Source organism: Oenanthe melanoleuca, chromosome 4, assembly GCF_029582105.1.
Source record: "Oenanthe melanoleuca isolate GR-GAL-2019-014 chromosome 4, OMel1.0, whole genome shotgun sequence".
NCBI lineage: Eukaryota > Metazoa > Chordata > Aves > Passeriformes > Muscicapidae > Oenanthe > Oenanthe melanoleuca.
The window spans coordinates 52247101-52269032 of NC_079337.1; the positions used below are offsets into that span (position 1 = coordinate 52247101).

At 37.8% G+C, this 21932-nt stretch overlaps 1 protein-coding gene across 4 annotated transcripts in view; it reads left to right on the plus strand.

The window, feature by feature from the left end:
• CCDC149 (coiled-coil domain containing 149) overlaps positions 1–21932 on the plus strand; it is a 51376-nt gene that overhangs the window by 15569 nt on the left and 13875 nt on the right. For all 4 annotated transcript variants that reach the window (XM_056490033.1, XM_056490034.1, XM_056490035.1 and 1 more), the window contains 6 exons: positions 4229–4336; positions 9691–9807; positions 11091–11263; positions 12709–12781; positions 14057–14141; positions 15337–15481. In XM_056490033.1, coding sequence (XP_056346008.1) covers positions 4229–4336; positions 9691–9807; positions 11091–11263; positions 12709–12781; positions 14057–14141; positions 15337–15481 — 701 coding nt within the window. The remainder of the gene's footprint in view (positions 1–4228; positions 4337–9690; positions 9808–11090; positions 11264–12708; positions 12782–14056; positions 14142–15336; positions 15482–21932) is intronic.

Sequence of the window (21932 nt, forward strand, 5' to 3'; positions counted from 1 at the left end):
GTTGCTGCCTGACAGATATTTACTGGCTTTTGTTATTAAGTATTTATAGATATTTTTGTGAGTAATTTTTGATGCTCATCTGTAGCTAAAAGTGGAGTTATTTTCCAGTTTTTATCCCAAAAAATGTCCTAATTTTAACAAAGCCTAAGTGGAAAAGGAGAAGGCCTATTATTCCATCACACTGAATCTTTTGCTCTCTGGTCTGTTCTGATCTATAATGCCTTTTTCCCTCTATGTAGTAAAGGTAGGCACTACCCACTTGACACTCTCAGAGACATCTTTTTCTCCTTTCTTCATAGCTTCTGATGGGACTGTTGGCTGTGGTTGCCCTTGCATTTGGTCAGAAGAAGAAGGAATATGGGGACAGTGCCTTACGTCTAGCGCTGCAGTGGGGGTTGAGACTGTGCTCAAATCTGAGAAGGTGGTTGGGCACTTGAACAGGCTTCCCGGGGAAGTGGCCTCAGCACCCAGCCTGCCAGAGTTCAGGCACCATCTGGATAGCACTCCTACTTCGTGTATGGCTTTGTTTTGGGGTAGTCCTGTGAGGTGGAGGGAGTTGGACTTGATGGTCTTTATGAACCCCTTCCTGCTATTCTTTGAGTCTGTGATACATGCAAGCTTCCCATAACAGATGCATATAAAACAAATAGCTTGTGCTGCAGAGGCTCCAGAGAACCTGCCAGAAAAGGAATGTGGCTAGTGCTCTGGAAACTTGTCTGATACTGGCCAGTTACTGAGGCAGGGCTGAAGCAATACTTGTTATTTTGTATTAGAAACAGCTGCATTGAGAAGAGGGCAGTAGAAACATATCCACTTCTGCAGGTTGTTATAGAGGGAAGGCAAGATCAGGCAGCAGAAAGGGTACCTCTACATCTTTCCCTTCTTTATTCATGGCTCAGAAACCTCTCTTCATCAGTACTTTGGAGTTACTTTTGTGTAGTGTAAGTAAAAGAAGTAAAATCTTTCACAGTTTCAGGAGTCTTTTTAAGGCTTCACCTAAAGGCAAAAGAAACTGTTGAAGAAATTGAGTCTAGAGAAGCTGAATTTGGCTAATTTACAGGGAGTTGTTCTCTGTTGCAGTGGTAAATGATATGAGCGTTATTGTCTGTTGAAGTAACTAATCTTGGATTTCTGAGTGAATTCTGTGGTTTTTCTATGAATATTGAAAAGAAGTTGCCAAATGGAAAAATGAATTGCCTTTGCCTTTGCATAGATTTTTCCCCTTTCCTCAAAAAATATGTGCTTGCAGGTTCACAAAGGCAGTCCTCCATTGTTAGTTTTATCATCTTTAAAGCATATGGTATGTTTTTTTGTATGTGCCAAAGAAATGGTTGCAAGTCCAGGTATCAATCAGTATATTGCTTGGCTGGCTGTCCTTAGGCCTAGTGGAGCACTTTTGAAAATCAAATATTTCTCCTTCTATCCACATTTAACCAAGAGCTTTAATAAGGTCTTGCCAAAACCTTTGAAACTCATAATAGTCTAAATTATACATTTGTATGGAACCTCTAGCCAGGGAAATGAGTAATTGCTGGGGACTACTTCTGTGACATAGCTTGGTTGTTTCAGTTTAACAGAAGTACAATACAAGGCTTGCAGGAAGGAGCAAATCTATACTTAGCTCATTGTAATACTCTTGGCATGGTCAAACAAGGCTGGTTTATTTTGGTGTCTAAAATTCTTTGTTTCAAGTTCCTTCCAAAATCTCTGTCATGAATATAATGGTTTTTGTCGCGTTAAGTCATTTATATGATTGACAAGTAAAATTCAGCATAGAACTGCAACTCCAGAGAAATGGTTTTAAAGGAAATAAATCTGAGCAGGAAGATTTAGTATAGGCATGGTAATGCCTTTCCTGCCGTTACTGGGAGCCAGGTTTTAACTACAGACTGCTGAAATCCTGGTGTTATGGTTGTAAACACTGATTAGTGAGATTGAGTTCTTTCCAGGTGTTGAAATTACATGTGCGATTGCAGTGTTAGGAGTTGTTCCAATTCATCATAAAAAAGAACTTTATAAATAGAGGTGTTTCAGAGACATTTGTGCAAATCATATTCCTTTTAACTAATGCAAGTTTTATTGAAAGTCAACTTCATTTAAAAATATAAAAAATAGCATCTAAGCAGTAGCCATAGATACTTCAGCTTAAATAATATTTCCTGAAAACATGGGTTCTTTGTTTTCTTTCTTTTAAATGGCCATTAAGAATTATTTCTCAAAACCATTGATTGAATGAGTTCTGAAGCTCCTTGCCTCATTCATCCTGTGAATGAGTATTACACTATTTGTTTAAGATCTAGGAAAAAAAGCCAGTCCACAAAAGCATACATGAGGACTCTTTTGCATTGCTTCAATGGTGGTTTTCTTGAAAATTAAATTAGAAGCAGCTTAATTTTAGTACTGTATTGGCTATAAATTGGCTATTTATAGGGGCTCTTTTGCTATTACACTCTTCCCCCAAATTACTTATTGCAGTCTTCAGGTTTGTCAGTAGTTTAAAAAATGCTTTAATCTCTTCCAAAACAGTGTGAAATTTACTTTTCTTACGAACTTTTGGTCTCAAAGCATCAGAAGTACAGAAGCTGTAGCAGTGACTTAGGCTTCTTGTTCATCAAGTAGGATGTTATCTGTTTCTTGAGTTATTTTTCCTGTTTAAAAGTTTGAAACTATTGCTAATTTTGGCCAATTGGAATTTGGAGTTATCTTCTTCAATAGTTATGTACAAAAGTTCTGCTTGATGGTAGCTTAATAGTCTAGTCCTGTTACTATTCACATTCATACATTCCTCTTAATGGCTCTCTTAAATGTAAAGCAGGACATGTGGAAATAGCAGTTGTTAGTGAGCAAGGAGCAAGATTGCAGTAATGGCTATCAGATACCTTGTTGATTTGACAGTGTATGGGTTGTAAAGATAAAATTAATGAAACCATCCCATGAGACTTGAGTGGTAGTAGAGTCACTTGGTAAAAGAGTAAGATTGAAAAAGAGGGATGTCAGAATAGAGAAATGGGGAACTTGAAAGAGAAGCACAGCAGGTAGGGAACCTAAAACTAAACCTAAAATACCAAGAGAGGACTAGGAACAGTTGCTTGATGAATTACAGTCAGTTAATGCATTGGCCTCAAATCCAGGGAGCATGTCTGAGACTGGCTCAGAGATACTGACTCATGAGGCTTTACTAAGTCATGCTTAGAAGATCCAAAATTTCTTTTTTCATTTCTTTTCATACTCTTGAGATTTATGGCAGTGGATGACACACCAAGCTGTCCATGAGAAATGTCTAAAAGGCTGCACCTTAGCCACTATGATTCTAACTCTGTTAGAAAAGCTGTCATTGGTAGGCTTTTCCTGTGTTGAGTCAATGTTTGTGTATTCATGAGACATTTTTAGGTTAAAAATGGAATAAATTTACCTGTAGCATTTGCTCATTTTCAGATAGCATATATAGAAAAAGAGGAGATTGCATTTATTTCTTGGTTAGTGATCAAGCTGGTGGAATTTAATTGTAAGATCATAGACCAGACTGCTTGCCCTGCTAACCTAGTAGGTTAATGAGAATGACTCCTTTTAACTTAGATTATTGGGTGGGGAAGGGATTAGTTGGGCTTTAAAATAGTTTAAACTTTAAACTATTTTCACCTCTATTTTTCTAGAATCAAGGTGATACCTAACAACAAAAATCAGGTCATGTTTGAAGTTTTGCACTAGTAGATGTCCATGGTATAGCTCCATACAGGGGCAGGGACTTTGGCTAACAACTTCTTTACTGGCTGTAAATCTATTCTACATGCTATGAAGGACTTTAATTGTATCATAATTCTTTCTCAGCTGTGCCTTTTGTCAAATTATACACAAGTTTAATACTATTATTTTGGCAACTTTGTATAAATATTGTCAAAGTATTCTGAATTTAATTCTTCCCATGAACCACGGTCCTGGAACTAGCAGAGCTGTTTTCAGTGTTTTCACTTTGTCTTGTTTGGGGTTTGTGTGCTGTTCTGGGAGTCTGTATGCACTCATGCTGTATGTATTTTCTACTATGAAAGATAAAGGAACCCAGGTGACTTTTCTTGTTATCTCTCTTATGAAGCATGAAGTCTGGGTACCACCAACAATAAAGGTAAAGATTGTTGGAGGATAAGGAGTGATTCAAGTGTTTCTTTTCAAGCACTACTTACACTTCTCTCCACAGACACTGACTTCTGACTGATATTTACTCCTTTTCTAGGCAAATCTTGTTCAACTACTGAGTGAAGCTCAAGATCGAAATAAACATCTTGGAGAAGAGATTGGAGAGCTTCAACAGAGACTGGGAGAAGTACAAGGGGACAATAAGGTATTACAAAGCTACAAAGTAAATGGCATGGAATTTGTAAACTGGGCTACAGTTTGCATTTACTTCTTAGGAAAACAAATAAAATAATGGGTTAGAGAACAAAAGTGCTTAGAACAGTAAAACCACAAAAGCTGTAAAGGATACCAGTAAGTGCATCTTATTATGTATTTTTGTATGCTGCTTTTGCTCTATTGTCCTTAAGTATGTGTTTTGTATTTAGCCTTGCTTTAATGCTCTCAGACTTTCTATGTTCCTTTCTTTAAAAAAAAACCAACATACTTTATTATTGTATTTCCTCTTACAACAAGTACAGATAAGCATGTGATAATTTTCAGGTTTGTGCACAGAAATGCAAAATTTTAGTAGATGCTGGAGGAACATAATTTTTCCCTTAAAAAAATATGTATGGTGAGTTTTCTATTAAGCCCTCATCCCATTACACTTACATAACCAATTTATTTCATTGCTAAATTTAGTAAGTTATATGGAACATTGCTCAAAATCTGCCATTTGGTATTAATCAAACTCCTGTTGTCTCCATTAATTGAAATATTTAAACTCAAGCCAAATGTGTGTAACATTCACAGCTGGAGCTTTATGCAAAAGTACATTCAGAGATCAAACTAGTGAGAGGTTGAGTTGGAGAATGGAGGTGGTTAACAAAGGAAAAAATTGAAACAAATAGTGATAATTTCTCTCCCTCAACTACAGTTTTAAAAATATGGGATTTAAGAATTTGAATAAAAATGACACGGCTTTTAATTATCCAGATGAAGTTTGTGTCTTTCCATTTAGGTTTATTTATTTTCTTTTAAACATAAGTATATTGGGATAATGCAGATTTTTTTACTATTTGTCCCAAAGACCTCCCTTGAAGGTGTTCATAGAGCTGGGAAAGGGTCAAGTGAAACCTGAATTTGTAGTATGCATAGCATTCAGCATAAGTTGCTCAATGCTTCAAAGACCAGGTTTCCCTCTGTTTATTTTCATTTGCATGCTAACTGTTTGAACTGTATTACAGTGTACAAGTCAGTGCCTTTCAGTTCTCCAGTACCAATATGCCACACAGCCTTTCCCAAGCTAGTCCTGAACAGACAGCAAGGGTTTGTAAGTACAAACAGAAAACAAAAGTAGGAAAACTACAACATATTTAAATATCAAGGTTATGTACCTTATGACAATATATGATCTTGGTAACACAGAACCTACTTCTTTGTGCCTGAACTGGCACTGTTTAGGTTCACACTTGTGCGTTAACTTGGTATTAGATAGTTATCTTTGTGACATCTGTATTCTCAGCATGAATTTAAATTCATGATCCTCAAAATTAATGGAAAAGTACAAAGGGAGCTATTCTGCTCAGTGTGCTTTTCTCTGAAAGGTGCAAAATACTGCATCACTAAATAAAGAGTGGGAGGAAAGAGCTGCATCAGACACGGATTAATTTAGACTAGGATTTTCATTTTTGGCACACATTCTTTGCTTTCCTAGTAAATGAGAAATGGAGCTTATTTTAGAGTCAGGTTGCTGGTTTTCAAAGTGCCTAGAAAAGCATTGCCATCTCTCTGAGGGATTTAACACACTTCTCCTGTGTCAGATTTCTCTCCCTACAAGCTTCAGTGATAAAATTCCAGGCTTGTTCACAAAGCCATTCTCTTCTGCTCATCAGTTTTTCTGTACTGGCAGCTGGGCTACCTCAGGCACTAGAGTCCAGATAATGCATGGTATATACAGAAAACAAAAAAACTATAATAATTTGCTTGTTCTTACATTTTTCCCCTGTATTCTTCTCACTGCTTTTTCCGAAGTGAGGGAGGGCATCCTGCCCAGCTGGTCTACGTCAGCCTTACTTCTGGCAAGAGATGAACAAACAGCTGCTTTTGCAGCAAGTGAAGCTGCTTATGGATGAACAATTCTGCCTGTGTCTGAGCAGGGGTGACTCATGCAGGCTTTGTCACTGAGTGGCAAGAGCTTTGCAGGACTAAAAAAGAAAAAAAAAACCTCTTTAAATATCACACATTAGCTCTATTGATAAAGAAATGTTTTGATGGCTTGACTTGTTTTTCATCACTTTAATGTTTGCTACAAGTAGGATACAGTCACTTGGATTAGCAAGAAAACCTTGAACCGGAGATATTGTACTTGTTGAAATCATGTTAAACACGTCATCAGGCAATAACAAATTACTTGTATTTGGTTAAACTGGAATAATTTTTTCCTCTCATTTCAAGTAGAATTTTGTTGGCACAAATAATAAAACTTCTTCAGACAGTCTCTGGAAGGATTTGTTGCTGCAGTTTGAAAAATACAGCAATAGTTAGACTGCAGCATTCCAGCGACAGATATCTAAAGCTATTTGTTTTTATGATTGATCACAATCTCACAAGTTCTGACACATGAAAACTCTTCTATCTTTATGGTAGTTATTTGTAAATCTTTTTCCTTCCTTATGTTTTGGCAGAAACAATTACTAAAACACAGAAGGAGATATTTAAGAAAATCTAATTCTCTCATGTGAAAGGGTGAAAATGGAAAGCTTAAGAGAAACTGGAGACTTCTGCAAGACAAGATGACTCAGTTGCCTTTACCTGAACCCCTACCCACACAAAGAATTGCTTTTGTGAGCTGCCAAGAGCAGTGCTGAGCAAGAGGAAGGTGCATGGGGAACAATGGCTGCGGTGTTACTGTCAGTCCCTTATTGCCAGGCAGACAATCAGTAATGCAGCAACAGGGAGAAGTGTTAAATGGAGCGTGTGTGTTTGGGCAGAACTGGGTCTTCAGGTAGCATATTTGCAAATTCTGGTCCCCATTTTGAGATTTTGTAAGATAACATGGTGAGGACAATTGCTGTGACTGTGGCTAAACATGATGGTTTCTGCCTTCCATGAAGAGTTGGTTGTCCATTTTCCTTCTGCATGTTTTATTGATAATCAGGAGTGTCCAGCTTTGGTGCAGGCATTGTCTATAGACTCCTAGCCTGCACAGCAGCTATCCCAGTGATGCTGTTTTTAGGCATTGTGGGGCTGATACAGTGTTGCTAATTTGTAAATGGTTTTCTTAGCTGAATGTGATGTAAAAAAAAAGCTGTGATATTAAAATAAAAAAGACAGTGATGCAGCAGTGGATTGTTTTGGTTAACGATTTATGGGCTCTTGATAAACAGGAGTTTTCTCTGGTAAGGTGCCATTAATTTAAATCCATTCAGCAGTGAATGCTGTTCACTGAATCCTGAGGGGTAGTGTTAACCTAAATGAAGTTGAGTGGTCTTTTCCTTGGTGATTTCTGAATGACAGAAACAAAAATACAGCACCTAGAGGGCAAGTGTATAAAGTTTATAACAAAGCACTAATATATAAAATAAACCCTTAAACCTCTGGCATAACAGTGTCTCTTTGGGTCACAGCATTTTCAGGGAAGAATTTTATAGCAGGTGGTGCTGCCTCATGAGACATTCGCAATGCAGAATTAAACGACTTGTCTTGTTCTGCCCTGTCAACTCTCTGATTGGCCAACTGTCTGGAAGAAGCACTCTGTTGTTTTATGGATTGATATTTCACTGTTTTTTGTGTATGTTAATAATGCTGCTTTTACTGGATTAATTTGGATGTCTGAAGCATTCTTTTCATAAGACTTCATAATTTTGGGGCTTTTTTGCCTCGAAATTGGTAGTAAATAAAGAGTTCTCCTTTTATTGACACACTGTTTGACCTTGCAAGTTAGAGTTGCTTGCAGTTATATCTTATGCCTCACCCTCTCCTGGGCTGGAGGAGAGTTGGTCATAGTGCATGAGTGACAGCTTTGGTCCAGTTCCCAGCCTGGTGCCAAACGTTACGCAGAAGTTTTGTTCTGCTGCATGCTTTGGAGGCATTAATAAAGTGTTATTCCTCTTTCCATGTCCAGGTTTTTTTAAACAAGATTGAAACCTCAAAATGTTATATTTGTTTTGTGTGGTCTTTGTTACTGGAGAGAGATTCTAGAAATTAAATGACATGACCTGACCACACCTTTTGTTCATGAGCACTTTAGCATTTTCAAAAAATCCAATAGGTATGGAGCCATTCTAGGATTTGCTAGTTGCCTTTTTGACTTACTTGTTTTGATAAAGAAATTAAGAGGAGCTATATCTCTTAGTATCCACTCAGCCTTACTAACTGTGCAGTGGTTTGCACTTTACCTGTGGGGATAGAGAAATGTAGTTTGCCAAAACCCGTTACTTTTGCAGCCACAGTTTTCCCTAAAAAAGTGAACCTCTTATCAGCACACATTGTACCAGCTTCAGTGACTTGCACTGAACTGGAGCTGAAATAAGCAGGGAGGATGATTTTGGTAGTCTGTCTTGCATCAGCAGGATTTTAATTGGCACATTGTAGCTATGGTGACTGGCATCCCATAAATACCAAAGATAGATTTCAATGTACAATCTTCTACTTCAGAAGATTGATTTTTTTTTTTTTCCCTAATGCTGCAATATAATGATGTGCATTAATTCCTTGGTTCAGTCAGAGATACAGGGAAAGTCAGACTGTGGTGGGTTTCCCTGGTCTCTGAGGAGCTCCTAAAGATGAGGCCTAGTTGTACTGAGTATAAACAACTGTAAATGCTGAATGCCTTATAGATTAGTATTTAATACTCCATGGTCCTTGAAAGGTCATTGCTTTTTGCTTTGGATATTGAATGTAAATGTGTATTATTCAAGTCAGACTGTTTTCAACAGTCACAAGCTCAGGAGTTTGTTAGCTGCTTGAGCATTTTGGCTGAATCTTTTGGTTGTTGGTCCATTCTTTTGTTTTTGACATGAATTAGCTTTTGTGAGTAGACTAAAAAAATAATGCATAAGCAAATGTATTAGCAGCTGTTAATGCAAATCTGCACTGATGTAGCACAGGGAGTTTTAAGTAGTGCCAGTAAAATGAAGCTGGACAAGCCACTTTGTTCCTTTTTATTAACTAGGAAGACTTCTCTGCTGCAGAGAATTTTAATATTTACATATTTACATATTTACAAAAAGGCTTTCTGCTAATTCTCTAGTTTTAGTCTGAGTGGAATTTGTCCCTGTCACTCCTAAAAAACATTAACTACGTGTCTGTGTTTTCTTGGTCTTTCCTATTTGTATACTCTGATGACTGTTGCAGGGTCTGATTCAACAGTCAATGCTTTGACTGTTCAACTGGATTTTTTCACTAAAAACTGGATTTGACCCTCAGCTCAGAAGCCTCCTGCTGATGTAAATAATAGCAGCTGTTTGGCCTGGAAGAGCTGAAATCTATGACAGCTTTACTCTTTCTAATACAGATATACTCTGTTGCAACAGCCCATGTTCTCTTGCTTACCAAATTCTGTTTTTGTCATGGCAGCTCCTTCGAATGACCATAGCAAAGCAAAGACTGGGAGATGATGAAGTTGGGGCTCGTCACTTTGCAGCACATGAACGGGAGGACCTTGTTCAACAGTTGGAGAAGGCTCGAGAGCAGGTGACAATTAAATGGGCATATAGTGTCATTTTTTACAGAGCTATTGCAGTAGCAAGTAAATAATTTCTGTTCTGTTTGAAGACTGGTAGCTGACTGATACTGGAAGTAGTGGTTATAGTGAATTCCTAATCTCAGGAATTTTTTCTTTAGATTATTGATTCTCCTTTTCTTTTTAATGTCCAGCAGCAGCTTGTGACAATTGAATATGGTCAATAAATGTCAATGAAAGGTACCTTTAGTGAAGGCTGTTACAAGCATTCAACACAGTGTACAGTGGCTGATTTACCTCCTAAAGATACCCTTTAAATCAAATTTTCTGTAGAAGTGTTATTAGTGTCCTATTCCTCCTGCCTCCAAGCTGTTTCTTCCCCTCTTCTAATAAATTCTCACATCAGACCTATTTCCCCTTCCTCAAGTCTGTCTGAATGCTCTTTGCCATGCAGACTTTTTCCCTAATATTGATACATGGGTTTTTGGATAGTTTTGCAGGTCTGCATTCTCAGTTTTTCCCACACTTATTCCACCAGTGTCAGTTCCAACCTGAATTAGCCATTCTGTGATCCAGACATTTCTAGTTTTTCAGTCTTCCCTCAATTGCAGCATTACTGTACCTTACTGGAAAGTCTGTTGGTCTTCCAGCCTCTTTTAAATGGTGGTCTGTTGTCCTTCCCGGCTTATCCGTGTTTTCTAGGGTATGGTTGGAGACTTCTGTCACTGCAGACTTTTCTTACACTCAGTTTCATCTCCTTGGAAGTTTGAAGCTCTTTGTCCTTGAGTATCTTTCATACTGGACTTCTTCACTCTTTTGCTTCACTCAAGCTCATCCTGTTGCCTGCATGTTGGCTTATTTTATAGTTTCTCAGTTCTTATTCGGTGGAACCTTATTGCTCAAGTCCCATGATTAGTCTAAATCTAAACACTTACAGGCTTTTTGACAAGTTCTTATTCAGCTGACTTAATTTTTGGAGTCCTAGAAATTATATGATAAAACCACCTTAATATGTTTGTAGAGCAAAATTACAGTAGGGATTGAGGCCTCTTTTGCTGTTACATTTTAATTGTTTTCTTGAGATTTTGTCAAATCTAACCGGTAAAGTTACTTAACTCCAAATTAATGAAATATTACTGAAATTGAGTAAAAATACCTGGGATTGTGAGCTTTGAAAAGACTTTTGATTGTTCAAAATCAATACTGTTCAAACATGCTTGTTTCTGTTTTCAGGCTGGGTCCTATGTTAGCTATTGTTTAAATTTAAACTGATACAACTCTCCTTTCTTTTCAGATTGAGACTCTGAGGTATGATCTTCAGGCTGCTCTGGATGAGTTACAGGATGTGAAAGAGGAACGCTCTGTTTACCAAGATAAGTCTGACAGACTAAACCAAGAGTTGAATCATGTCTTAGGAGGGCATGAAAACCGTATCATTGACATAGATGCTCTGTGTATGGAGAACAGGTGAGCGCATTACTGTTTCCCTAGAAAAACAGTGTGTTGTTTAATAGGAATGTCAGGAAGTCAGTCACAACAAATCTTTAAAGAAAATATATCCAAGAATGAAAGCTAAGAGATTTTGGTAATTTGTTTTGATTGTTTTGTTTATCCTGTAACTAAGCGTTAAATAAGATTGAGAAATCTAGGCTACAGGAAATTACCAATGGTTGGCTACAGAGATGCCAGTGATGTTCCCAAATAAAGCTAAACAAGGAAAAGGAAGAGAAGACCCATCACTGCATGGCACCAAAAGCAAGAATATTAAAAATTTGTGTGTTCAGAAACTCCCAGTGAGTTGTAATGGACTAATCTTGAATTGGAAACAGGAACTTTGAGTACCCTGAGTTAACAGTTACAGACATAATTTTCTCCACAGGGAGAGGTTGTCAGCATGGAGTGATTTGGCAACAAAAGCTGCTGGTAAAATCACCCATGTAGATAGTCTTGCTGGTTTCTTGGAAGAAGAATGTGTTTTATGGTCTCTACTAAGGATGATAGAGAGGAGTCACTGACAGAGCTATAGCAGGTATCTCCCGTAATGTCAACAATTACCTTAAAGTGAAATGGAACTTGTAAGACAGTTTCCATTTACAAAAACTTATGCTTTAGACAAGAAAGTTTACTACCAAAGGCATTACTTCTTCCCAGCAACTTCAGGGTTTTTTTCTGTTTTGTGTGTCCTACAGTATTCTGTAGCAATTTAAGCTCCCTGCTCCTGTGACAGTGATGTGAGTTTTTTCTGTGAAAGATGAATAATTGTCACGAACATACAGCTGCAGTTGTACTACATGAAAAAAAATATCTTTAAACCCTTTATACCTAAAAAGGGTATTTTCCTATTTGGAAATAACTGTCTCATCCAAGTGCATAAACTCTATTCGGAAGAACTGTACTGTTTCATTTAACTGTGTACCATTTTTCAACTATACAGTTAAATTTTCTACTTTGTGATTGCTAATGAGAAGTGCCAAGTAAGTGATGGATATTGCAATGCAAAAGTTCTGCATAGCTGAGTTTTGTGTTGACATATATACAAATCTTCATGTGTCCATCTCACAGACCTTCAAATACAGAGGGCACACATAAATGCTTCCTGACTATTTCCTCTAGACATAAATATATTCTTTTAGCTTTCTTCCCTAGTAACCTGACGACCAATACAAAATAGTTGTGCAGCATGCTTGACAAATGTAACAGGAGGGCAGCCTCCTGTTCTGATGCAATTTGTTCCCCTACTTAAAGGTTTATGGGGTCAAGAACAGTAAGATTTTGTTATTTCATCCCTCACAGAACTGCAGAGGGAAAAGAACTCTCAATAGTCCAAAGAGAGGACATGCCAAGTAGTAAAGAAGACTGCTTGAGGCAGTGTTGGAAGGTAACGTGAAGTAAAGGATTACATTTCTTTTCAGGTATCTTCAAGAGAGATTAAAGCAACTTCAAGAGGAAGTCAACCTTCTGAAGTCTAGTATTACTAAATATAAGGTGAGATCCTCTCAGTGTATCATCTAAACTGTGCTTCTTTGTTCATGGAAGTTACTGTTCATTTTCATGTTAAATGTGTTTGAAGAACAAATTTGTTCTTGCTAGAAAAATCCACCATTGACATTCTGACAATATTAGTATGTGTACATATTACATGCTCATTCTTCCTTTTAGGCTTCTTAGCTGAGGGATAGCTGTTAAGAGTATTTTGAAAAATTATTGAAATGACGTTTTTTAAGTTCTGTGGGAGAACAATTGCTCTGCTGGGGGCCAGGTGATCAGCCTTCTAGCCAGCTAGTAGGTGAAAAGTAGCAGATCATGCAATGGTGAGTGACTGCAGCTGTGTTGCTGTCACAAAAATATCTTGTCTCCCTGTTGTCTGGTGGCTGTGCTATTTCTTCATGTAGCTTAATGGTCACTAAGCTTTCATTGTTCTTCTTTTCCTAAGTTAAAGTATATTCTGTTTTACATAAAACCTTCAGGACTGATTTTTGCCCTTCCCAGAAGCTATGCACTTTTATTTCTTTCCACAAGTTATTTTGGGGAGTGGGAGAGGAGGGCTGCTTGTCAGACCATGAGAAGGGTAATCTTAGGATTGTCAGTAGGACTTCTTCATTTAGGTCACTATAAAGTAGTCACAGCCCTGATTGTTTTTTGTGCATGAGCAAAGCTCCTCAAACTACCAACCTCATTTCAGTGTCTGTTCCCACTTGCAGCTTGGGTCTCTTGGAGTGTGAGTTAATTTATTGGTGAGAACTGAGATCTTGGTGGTCTGGTGGGTTTCACAGAACTGTAATTGAAAGAGCTGGACTTCTAATTCCTGAAAGTCAGTATTTGGTACTAAAAGGGCTTTTAGAAACTCTGGTAGAGGAGTTGGAACTTTGCCTTTGAAACCTATCCAGAGAAATTCTGGGAAAAGTCTGCTTTTGCTTCCAGTTGTTGTTGTTATCTACAGGATACTGCAGTATCTTCACTGTCAGTCAGCAGATCATTAAAAAATAGGCAAGTCTTAAATATACATTGCAGTGAGTGGGTGGGAGAGACTGCAGTAAAGTGATTATGATGAGACAGATGAGTTTTTATAATATTACAAAGACTTTAGGTGGGAGAATAATAATATTTTAAACTTACACCCCCATAGTTTACTATGGGTGTAAGGTCCAGGCCTTGCAGTGTTGCTCTGAGACCAAAATCCAGAGTTCCAGATTCTTTCTTCCTAATGACAGGATTTGTTGGCTACTGTTTTTCTGAATAAGGTATTTGTTGTTTCCCTAGAATGCACTAGAGAGACGAAAAAATTCAAAGACTCATAGTAGATCCAGTAGCAGTGCTCTGACTGGAGTCCTTTCTGCAAAGCAAGGTATTGCATAAATGCAGCATGGTGTTGCTTATCTCATTGAATTCCTATAATCTAACCTCTTAATTTTAGTAACCCTTTCCTTACCCACCAAACCAAAAGGTCTCTTCTCATTCCCTATTTATTACTGTGTGCTAATTCTGTCCTCTTCTCAGTTGACTTGACAACATAAAATTTGCCTCTGGATTACTGCTTCTTTTTTTGTTAATTCTTTTGCCATTCATTCTCTCCCCCATTAGTTTTATCAAATATTTCTTTACTCTCTAGACCCTGACAAATCATTTCTTTATTCATCTCTTTGCTCTGCTAACAATGGCAGTCACAGTTTGCATTCCAATAAAAAATAGACTGGGTGGTAGAGGAGGGGCACTAAGTCGGGTTTTCTGCTACTGTTCTTGGAAGCTTTTACATTCAGATGTTTTACAAGAAATCTTTGTGTCCCATGTTTCCTCATGGGTAGCAAAACAGAATAATCTCTTTTCCCGGTTTCAAAGAAAATATCAAGATTAGGAAAGGAAGGAGTGAGAAAATTATGTGAAGCAAACAGTGTAGCTTGCCACCCTACTGTTTAAATGTAGGTATATTCATACACATACATGAGATCAGTAGTAAGTGTCATAGTAAGTCAAAACTAATTTTTCTGGTTTTGACTTCTCTTTTTTACTCCTCTCCATCTACTTGCATACCTGTATATATATTTATGTAAAGAAGCAGAGCAAGATTCTAGTTACAGATTTTAATGATACCTAGTGAACGTCCTGATTTGGGTTGAAGGTACAGGCTTCATGTTGCAGAGGAAGAGTTTGTGGATGACTGTATTTTCACACCAGTCTTAAATAACCTGTAGGATACAATGGTTCTAAAAATGAATATAAATATTCCTTGGAGGTTTTGGGTTAAATGACTAATTTGTAGAATATTGATTTTGTATACTTCTGGACACAAAGAATTTTCCAAAAGCAGAATTAATGTAAGATGTGTCTGCCTGTACTTGTTCTGGCTATTACTGTGAATAACAATCAACTTGGAAAGCCACCATATTTATGCCAGCTAGAAATTACAGTTCTCATCTTTTCACTTTTTGAAAATATATGTATTCATTTAAGTAATCAAAGTAGTTTCTTAATGCTAAGTAAATGTTTGTGTTGCATCTCTGTGCTTGAGAAGCCCAAACTCATTTGTGTTTTTAACATTATAGTCCAAGAGTTGTTGTCGGAAGATCATGGATGTAGTCTACCAGCCACACCACAATCCATTTCAGATCTCAAATCACTGGCCACTGCATTACTGGAAACCATCCATGAAAAAAACATGGTCATACAACACCAAAGACAAACCAACAAGTAGGTGGCATGACTTCTAAGTAAAATATCAAGCTATGGGAAATTCAGTTTGGGGAAATATTAAAGGAAATGGGAAGGAAGATTCATTTTCACAGAAAATTCATCGTCATGGTTGTGTGGTAGATTCTTTAGTTTTTAAGACCAGATTTGTGATTTGAGCAAACTTATATTGTCATCTTAAATTCTGGGGACCGAGACCTGTCTGCCTCTGCTAGGCAAGGATTGGTTTGCTGCTCAGGTTATTACTAACTGTAATAACACAAAGCAGACTTCTAGCAGGAAGTCTGTAGGGACAGCTAAAGAAAAGCTTTTGGGAGGAAGGACACCCTTGAACTGGAGAGAAGATATGTGGTAATTGGTTGTCAATGTAGGAATTTTCTAATAAGCACTGGTGGGGTTAGTAAGTGTTGCTCCTAGAAAAGAGTCTGAAAGGGTTAATATAATATTTGACCCATGCTCAGTGGCCTATGTCATACAGATGATACCTGTTGCTAAAAGTTGAAGGATATAAACACAGCTGTATTGCTACTATATGAGTTTTTTATAAAATCTGAGCTGAACTTTAAAGGAGAATTTGTTTAGTCTTAGCTGTTCTGCTCATCAGTAAAATTCTTCATGGCTTACAAAGAAGCCACATTACAGTTCCTGTCATGGGGGAAAATAAAAAATTTGGACACATTTTGTGACATTCTGATATTATTGTCCATATACAGTGTATAAAAATCAGAGCTTGATTTTGTGCTCAATTTCACCCCCTCTCTTTTTTTGTTGCTGGGTTTTTTGTTTTGTTTTGTTTTTTTTTAACCCTGAGTCACTACTGGTAATCAGAGGTTGTTCAGGCTTCTCAAAAGCACATCAGGACCAGATGTCAGCAACAGCCAGACATCTTTCCTGAAAGGAATTCGTACTGAAGTAAACTGCATTACACTAGAATGGATGATTCACTTTGAAAATTGATAACTTAGATACTAGGCAGACTCCATGGCATAATTCTGAGTCGTGGCAACAGAAGTGGAGGGGCAGTTAATAGCCACTTTTAATACTTTTGAGACAACAAATATCTGAACAGCTAAAAGGAGATTAAAATGGTGAAAATGTAGTCCAGATCTAAGTGATGGCAACTCAGTCAATTCTTGTCCTGTGATGCAAGAGGAGCTGCTGCACAGAGCAGTGCTAAGGAACGGCTAACACCTGCTTACTCCCTTCTTACTGCTAATGTAACAGAGTCTCAGAAGGAATCCAGAGAAATATTTTTGTTGTTCCAGGTGTAACCAATCCTTGCCTTTTACATCCTGATACTGTATCACTACCCAGTGTTTTATTTTTCATAATTTTTCTTTTTTTGCAAGGTTGTCTCTTAGTTTTGCATTTCTCTTTGGTGATATGAAGTCTCATGCATCTCTCAAATATCACTGCAATGACTGTTTTCTGATACTACTCTTTCTGCTTTCAACTACTGAATATGGGTTGTCTTGAGATAACCCACACAAGGAGATACAATTCTTATGTCTGTGTGCCCAGCTGATCACATATAACTACCAGAGTAGAGATTGAATATATGCAAAAAGTTCTGTTCTATGGCCAACAGATCAGGTCTTAGAGGGAAGTGACAGTCCATATCAGTCCAGGGTCAGGAGTGTTCTCAGAACTGTAGTATTACATTCAGTTCAGGGTGGTTCAGAGGGAAAAAAAAGAAAGATAAGTCCTGACCAAGTTGAGTGAAGAGCCTCAAGAACACTCCTATGAGTATTCTCATTCTTTTTGTCACTTTTGGCTTTAGGTGGATTCAAGAAGCTATTGAGGAGCTAGGAGGAATGGGAACCAGTAAAAGTGGAAATACCTAAGACATAAAAATTTAATGTGAAAAAGGGAAATGCAGGTAGGACATCAAGGAAAAACATCCTTTATTTGAGATGCAAATAAGTGAGGGCACTTATTTGCCATGTAAAAAGTTAAAAGTCTGCTGACTTGTGAAAATGGAAAAGAAATTGCCCACCTGTTGGAGAAGGTTAGGTGTGAGAGTACAGTCAGTGCACAAGTTAAACAGACAGGTTCATAAACTGGTACTAGTAGAAGATGCACTCTTTTGTTGAAGACATTTCTCCATTCAAAATAGGAAGTTGAGAAGGATATGAGGCTAGAGAGAATTGTAGTGACAAGAAGTTTTACATAAATTACAAGGTAGCAGTCTTACCCTGTGCAGAGGGCATGTTTGGAGGACACATTTACTCTTTCAGATTGTTTGAAGAAAGTAAGATTTATTGGGTAACGAACATGAGATTTTGGGGCAGTTGTTTCATTTCATGGAGGAAATTCTGCATTTGATATTTGATGGGTGAATGACCTAGTAGTGGTTCTCTCACTATCAGTAAATGAGATTTTTCAGACAATATGAACTTACTTTCCCCATACAGTTAACCTACTCTAAGGTCTAGATCTCTTTGGTAGCTTGGCTGTATAAGTTTGTAATAGCAGAATGGTGGGTTTGCTTTCTGAATAACTGAAGCAATAACAAATGGATTTTTTTTAGTGTAGATTGGAATTTGGATGTTCTGTTGAAGTTTACTTTCTGTTCTTACGCTGTTGTTAAAAAAATCCATTGCCACACGGTCTTGGAAAAGACACACTGCTATTACTGCCACTCTCCTAAAGATGTGGCATGATAAAAGGAACTGTGGGAGGATATGCCTGGGAACAAGTAGGCTAAATCTAGCCTTTATTTTTTATCCCCAGTTTTCAGAAAAAAAGAAGTTGTTGGGAAAAAAAACGGATTGTTTTTCCAAGGTGGTTGGTATCTACTAATGCTAAGTTCCAGTAATGTCCTGTGTTTTTCTTCACAAGCCTCTCAGCTTAATTTGAAGAGGCAGTTGTAAATTAATTCTCTACGCAGCAGCGTGTTGCAAGATTAAACAGTTACATAATTGCAAAACCAAATGGTCCGAACTCTGCTTAGCAAATGGATAAACATCCTTTTTTATTCTACCAGCAATAAACCATTTATTAGATGTTCTTTTTAGTGCAATTTGTTCCTGAAATTGCCAGCACTTGTGAAGCTGGATCAGCGTAAAAGCTGCTCTGGTGGTTAGATATATTGGACTAATTTTAACATTTCTAACTTGGGCAAGTTCAGTCATGTCCAAAATTACAAAAAGGTTTGTGTCAGTCTGTAACTTGAGCACATATTTCCATGCAATGTTTAGAGCCAGATATGGGACTGTGACAAACCTATTTACAGGTATTTAGGTTATGGTATCTCTATGAGGGTGTATGTCTTCTATAGTAAGATCTAAACCAAAGTGAGATGAAGGGAGCTCAGGTGCTTTAAATTAGCACAGCTCCCTTCAGATCATGGCTGTGTGTGTTGAAAAGCATGAGAGAGCCAGAAGGAGGCTTCTGAAGTCAGGTGGGAGCATTACTGATGTTGCATAAACAACAGTTCCTGTAAAACCTTATCCTGGAGGGAGGTTTATACTAACTCCCCTGTTGCAATAGGCACAGGACCAGAGAACAAAGGAAATAGCTATCAGCACCTGTGTCTGTGAAATGATCCTTCTGTTTTAGTTGAAGGATCTGGTTCACTGTGTCCACAGGTAAAAAAAGAGATTAGGGAATTGGGTGCTACCTGTTGTAATTCGGTATATGAGGTATAAGAACTGAAATCAGGATCCTGTAACCTCCTTCCTGCAAACCCCAGGTCCTGTCTCCCTTTCCAGTCCTGTGACCTTCCCCTGTGTCCTTGTACCCACCGGGGGTCGGGTATTCCGGCCCCTGTCCCGTCTGTGTCTTCATCCCATTGGCAGCTAGCCAAGGCCACTCCCATTCCCCTCTCCTGAATACCTGTGCCCCAGAGAAACTCGGGCTCTTTCCGGCCATACCATCGCCATGCAATAAACTGGGACTGAAAGAGCCTCTTTGTATCCTTCTCCATCCATGATGCGATACTGTGTCTGATCTTAAGTAATTAGGAAAAAGACACAGGATAACAGCGTCAGCTACCAACCAATGCAGCCTCTTTAAAAATACCCACCCCGGTAGGTACCCAGGCCACCACAGCTCAGTCTTCCCACAGCATGTGGAGGTCTCAGGGGGGAGGAAGAAATGTAATAAACCACATTGTGTTCAGAATAGCTTATACATTTATCTTTGAAAAATCTATTGCTATAAGAACTTGCGGCTTTATTTAGGGTTTATTTCTCCCATACCTATCTTTGGATAATGGGTTTTTTTAAGCAAACTAGAATGATACTCATCACTGAATGTATTTTGCTCTCTTCCTGAATGAAAGGAGTGGGGTTAAATGCTGTTGCCGAGCATTGTTCTGAGACACAAAATGATCTTTCTATATCAGAACCTGCAACAAAGGTTAAAAAAACCTTGGTTCCTCTTCTGAGGATTCATTATTCAGTATTCAGGTATTACCATGATGTATTATCTCCAGAACCATTAGAAATAGTGTGGTACAGCTGATAAATAAATTTTAAAATTTAAGAGAAGCAAGAGAAAAGTGACTTTGCTGTTGTTACCTGAATAACAAGAGCAGTAGCAATAACTTATTGCAGAGTTTTGAATTTCCTTCTGTTATGGTACGGCTAGCTGGCAGGAACTAGTGGTGAACTGACAAAAATAGTAAGGATTAGAACTGCTAAACTTCTGACTCCTTTGTGGTGACAATCATTAGCCAAATTAACATTGTTTTGTCAGCTCCCTGCCAGAAGTAACATGATGTGGAAGAAGTCTTAGATCATGTCTCTCTGTTCCCCTCTAAGCCTGGGGAATTCCTCGTTCTTTAGCTGACCCTTGGTGAGGCCTTAGGCAGGAAGGTGGGAATGGGCTCCCAGTGTCCAAACTGGAGTTCCTGAAAGCTGCTCCTTGCCTTTTGCTGTCAGCTGTTGTGTTGTACTGCAGAGCCCAATTGCTGGATGTCAGGATTATGAAAATAGTGTTATTAAGGCTGAGTTTCTCATACCAGATGGAAGCATTCTGAAAGTGAAGTCTAGACTTAAATAATTTTGCATTTAATTGGAGAAGACAGTATAAGATCCATCATAACCTTTTTAAACTACTGAAATACTGTGTTTCAATGGGGAAATAAACATAACTGCTTTGTCTTTTCTCCTCTGCTTTTGAATGTGACGGACTGCTCTTTTTAGTTGAGACACCCCTGTACCTCTCAGTGCTTTCTTTGATGTTTATTGCAAGCTTCCTCTTTCTGTTTTACATTCTGTCTCTTATCTTGATATTTTTCTAATCTTTAAAATACTTATAGGCTTTCATGGTGTCATTGCAAAGCCCTCACTGTAGAGATTTCAAAAATGCTTAGTCTTTGTTAATGAATTTTTCTAGCCCATTTGATATTTTCTGGGTGTGCTGTTCTTCATGTCCTTCCAGAATCTGCCATCTTGTCAGTAATGACATTCCCAGTGTGCTAAAATGTCTGCACATAAAGCCCTTGCTGAGGAGGTCTCAGTGCAGTATTACACAGCTCTGGTATGCACAGGAAGATACTATTGCCATGCTGGGCTGGGATATGCTGCTTCTCAGCATTCAGTTCAAATTTAACTGACTTACCCTGTTGCTGTAATTTGATGAGTAAAACTTGCTGTCCATGATCTCTGCTGTCATGTTTAGAATTGCTGCCTTGTCTAGGTTTCTCAGTCTAGTGAGTATTGTTTGGGATTTATTTAAAGATTTTGACTCTAGCAGACTTGCTGTGCCTGTGAAACACTTGCAAAAATTCATTGGAGAAATGAGCCTTCTTTGCAAGATAGAAATCTCTCATTTGATCTGGGGAGAGAATTAAGACTAAGAGTTAAATCCTGCAGGAAAGCTAACTGCAAATAGTATTTGTGTATGAACTCAGATACAAAAGAAGACGTGACCCGAGAAATACAGTGAATACTGAGTGGGTGATAAAGGCATTAAAGAGCTTGAAGCTTTTTAGTAAAATAGAAAGCAGTTCAGTGCTTAAAAAAAAAAAAAAAAGGTGTAATAGAAAAAATATTCCTTGCCATTTTAAGCAATCTTAGTGATAGAGAAAACTCCCTGAATAAAGGACTAGCAAAAGTTTTGTCTTGGAACTTCAAAGTCAATCTAGATGCTGTCTTGAGTTTTCCATATTTTGTCTGTGTAGCTTTTGCCTTCTGGTTTTAGCTATAAAGAAAATAAAGTGATATTTGCAGGCAAGAAGATAGAAATATTGTGAGTTGCTTTTCTTTTTCTTTACTGCAAAGATTGAATGTCCAGTACATCCTAGGCCTTTTGCTTTATTAAAAGCATGGTATAGATTAGACAAATATATTTAATTTTCTTTTAACTCTGGGAGAGGTTGTTCATTGCTATTAGTGAAAAAAGATAACTGTATACAGGTTTACTGCACTAGTTAAGTAGCAATTTAAAAATTAACCTGTAGTCATATAAGTAATTGGGCTTTGGTTACCTTGGTATAACAACT